Source organism: Camellia sinensis, chromosome 3 (assembly GCF_055761805.1).
Source record: "Camellia sinensis isolate YWXY chromosome 3, ASM5576180v1, whole genome shotgun sequence".
NCBI classification, from domain to species: domain Eukaryota; kingdom Viridiplantae; phylum Streptophyta; class Magnoliopsida; order Ericales; family Theaceae; genus Camellia; species Camellia sinensis.
The window spans coordinates 196807711-196810562 of NC_138963.1; the positions used below are offsets into that span (position 1 = coordinate 196807711).

The 2852-nt window shown below is 37.0% G+C and overlaps 1 protein-coding gene across 2 annotated transcripts; it reads left to right on the forward strand.

The window, feature by feature from the left end:
• Positions 1-236: 236 nt before the first annotated feature.
• On the forward strand, positions 237-2244 carry LOC114261621 (transcription factor RAX3). Of its 2 annotated transcripts, XM_028201908.2 has the most exons (4): positions 243-688; positions 858-987; positions 1120-1973; positions 2063-2244. In XM_028201908.2, the coding sequence occupies exons 1-3, from the start codon at positions 553-555 to the stop codon at positions 1922-1924; spliced, it is 1071 nt and encodes a 356-aa protein (XP_028057709.1). In that variant the 5' UTR covers positions 243-552; the 3' UTR covers positions 1925-1973; positions 2063-2244. The 2 variants fall into 2 exon arrangements, with proteins under 2 accessions (XP_028057708.1, XP_028057709.1); XM_028201907.2 differs by having other exon boundaries at positions 237-688; positions 1120-2244.
• Positions 2245-2852: the final 608 nt, after the last annotated feature.

Sequence of the window (2852 nt, forward strand, 5' to 3'; positions counted from 1 at the left end):
ATATTTGTTATTTGCTTCCGCTAACCCCTTATATCATGAATCTGTTTCAAAGGCCTTTGATAATCTTAAGATTACTGGCCGGTTACAACGCTAAATTTATAGGGACGGATTTGGGTCGTGACAAAGAGCTAATAATACTTTATTTTACTTGATGGCCTAATTATACAGTATTATTGGACCTGTGATAACATGTTTCAAATTTTCAATATATCTAACAATTGATGGTTAGGATTATTAGCCTTATATTTACAATGATATCAACAGTCATATGGGGTATATAATGATTCTAGACTGCGAAAGACAAGAGGAAAAACCTCTGGTCTCCTATGGCATTATAATTTGTTGAATATTCTATGCATAATAACACTCGTCTTTATTCCATACCCCCTTTTTAAATCATATGGCTACTCCAGGAAACATGTTTATCCTCTTCCTGCTATTATAATCTCCCTCTCTCTCTCTCTCTCTCTCTCTCTCTCTCTCATAATACTGATCTTATTCTCAAGAAAGCAAAAGAAAGTAGACAAACAAACATCAAGCTCGCAAGGAAAAATGGGGAGAGCTCCTTGCTGTGACAAAGCCAACGTCAAGAAAGGGCCATGGTCACCTGAAGAAGACGCCAAGCTCAAGTCTTATATAGAGCAACACGGCACCGGCGGCAACTGGATTGCTTTGCCTCAAAAGATTGGTACTAATTAAGCACCAAATAAAAAGCTACTTTTTTGAATTTCTTTTTCTTCCATTTTGTTTTATCTTCCCTGTTGATGTTGATCTTAATCAAATCCAAAAATTGACTCAACTTTGCTGATATATATGTGAATATCTCACACCATACATGAGTATTTTTTCTTAATTAGGCCTCAAGAGATGCGGGAAGAGCTGTCGGCTTAGATGGTTGAACTATCTCCGCCCGAATATCAAGCATGGAGGATTCTCTGAGGAAGAAGATAACCTAATTTGCAGCCTCTATATAAGTATTGGAAGCAGGTATATATCATGTGCTTCAATTCAATCCTTTTACTCTCTTAAATTTAAGTAAAGAAAAAAAGAAGAAGACATATATACTGAGAGGTCTGCAAGGAATAGATTGGGTACAGAACTAACCTTTGGCATGAACAGGTGGTCTATCATCGCAGCACAATTACCAGGAAGGACCGATAACGACATAAAGAACTACTGGAACACAAGGTTGAAGAAGAAGCTCCTAGGAAAGCAGCGCAAAGAACAGCAGGCTCGCAGAGGTAATAGCTGCCAAAAGCAAAGAATGAGGAAAGGAAATGAGAACTCATCAATGGTTTCTAGCCATAACACAAATAACCAAGCCCCATACTGGCCAGAGCTCCCGGCACCTATGGCTATACCTTACTCAAACCAGGAACCAAGGTTCAATGACCATGTCTCTATCCGAAAAGTGTTGATCAAGCTTGGAGGAAAATTTTCTGATGATCATCAATATCAGCATCCAATTCAAGACACGGCGACGAATCTTCATCATCATCATCATCAGTTTCTTCCTGTCAATCTTTCCTACAGCCATCAAGCTTATGCACCCTCTATTGAGATGGTTTATTCTTCTTCTACTGATCCTTTAAACACTGATACTTATCAATTGGCGAATACCCAGTACGGTATAGATGGGACAGGCATGACCATGTTGCCGGGGCAAAGTGGTTTTCAAGCTGAGTTTGAGGAAATGCTATATAACAACAACAATCCACAAAGATTAGATGGCCTTGAGTTCTTCTATGGAGACATGGTGGTTAGTAATGGAACCGAGACAACTTCTGGGGAGAGCATGGACTGGGGTGAGATGAGCTCTATGAGTTATCCTCCTATGATTTCCAACTATGAAGGTCTTCTTCAACAAGGAACAATGCTGCAAGAAAGTACTTTTGATGAGTTGAAATCGACAACAACGGTGTAAATTTCTAGCAATAGGGAAGGTGGTTTTTGAATTTTCAGAATAAACCCTGGTATGTTCATTCAGTGATGTGTTTGTCTAATGAGAACCTCTTTAATTGTTTTCTTTCATTCCGACTATCTTATCTTGATGTTAAATTAGGGGAGGTTAGGAGCTTGAGAGCCTAAATTTAAATCATAGTGGATTCAAATTTGTCTCAAATGAAGCATCTTGAGTGAAGACATGGTTGGATATGTGGTTTCTGCTGACTGGTCTGAAGGATAAGTGCTGTGTTCATGGTAGATTATTGTTTTTAATAATAAAAGTGTATGATTTCTATAATACATATGGATCAGAATTACATGGTTTTCTGCCACAAAAGTTCCTTGGAATCCCCAAGAAAAGGCACCTAGTATATCAGATTCCTTTTGATAGTTTGGCCACAACTTGCTGGGCTCTAGTAAGTATGGTATTTTCCCCAGATAATATGCATTAATTTAATGTTAGTTTCATTTCAGTATCATCACATGGAGATCTATAGAGCTCAGCTCGGCATATTTCATCTATAAAACATTTTAGTACTTAATCTAGTTTCAATTGTGTTGTTGTCGTATTCATTTCCATATTATGCTATATGACATTTACATCAATTGCTTGCTCTTTATCCCTTTAGTTGAGATCGAAACATGCTAGAAATCATAGTTTTGCGCTCCTATGCATCCTATGTTCATATTTTTTTTTTTTTTTGACCGGCAAAGAAAAATTCCATTAAAAACATGAATTTACAAGCACAAGGAAATAAAACGCATCCTATGTTCATATTTAATTTAAGTTTCTGTTTAGAGATAATTGTTGTTGATAAAAGTGTTAGGGTCGCTAGCATTATTGATTAACTTTTAGTTGACTTTTGGTTCTCACTACTAAAATAAGCTATTGAAGAAGAATATCTCTT

Bases quoted from the DNA above. Each gene is read 5' to 3' on its own strand.
- LOC114261621 (XM_028201907.2), top strand. From the start codon at position 553: ATGGGGAGAGCTCCTTGCTGTGACAAAGCCAACGTCAAGAAAGGGCCA. The intron at 689-857 runs GTACTAATTAAG...TTTCTTAATTAG, and splicing joins TGCTTTGCCTCAAAAGATTG to GCCTCAAGAGATGCGGGAAG. The intron at 988-1,119 runs GTATATATCATG...TGGCATGAACAG, and splicing joins TATATAAGTATTGGAAGCAG to GTGGTCTATCATCGCAGCAC.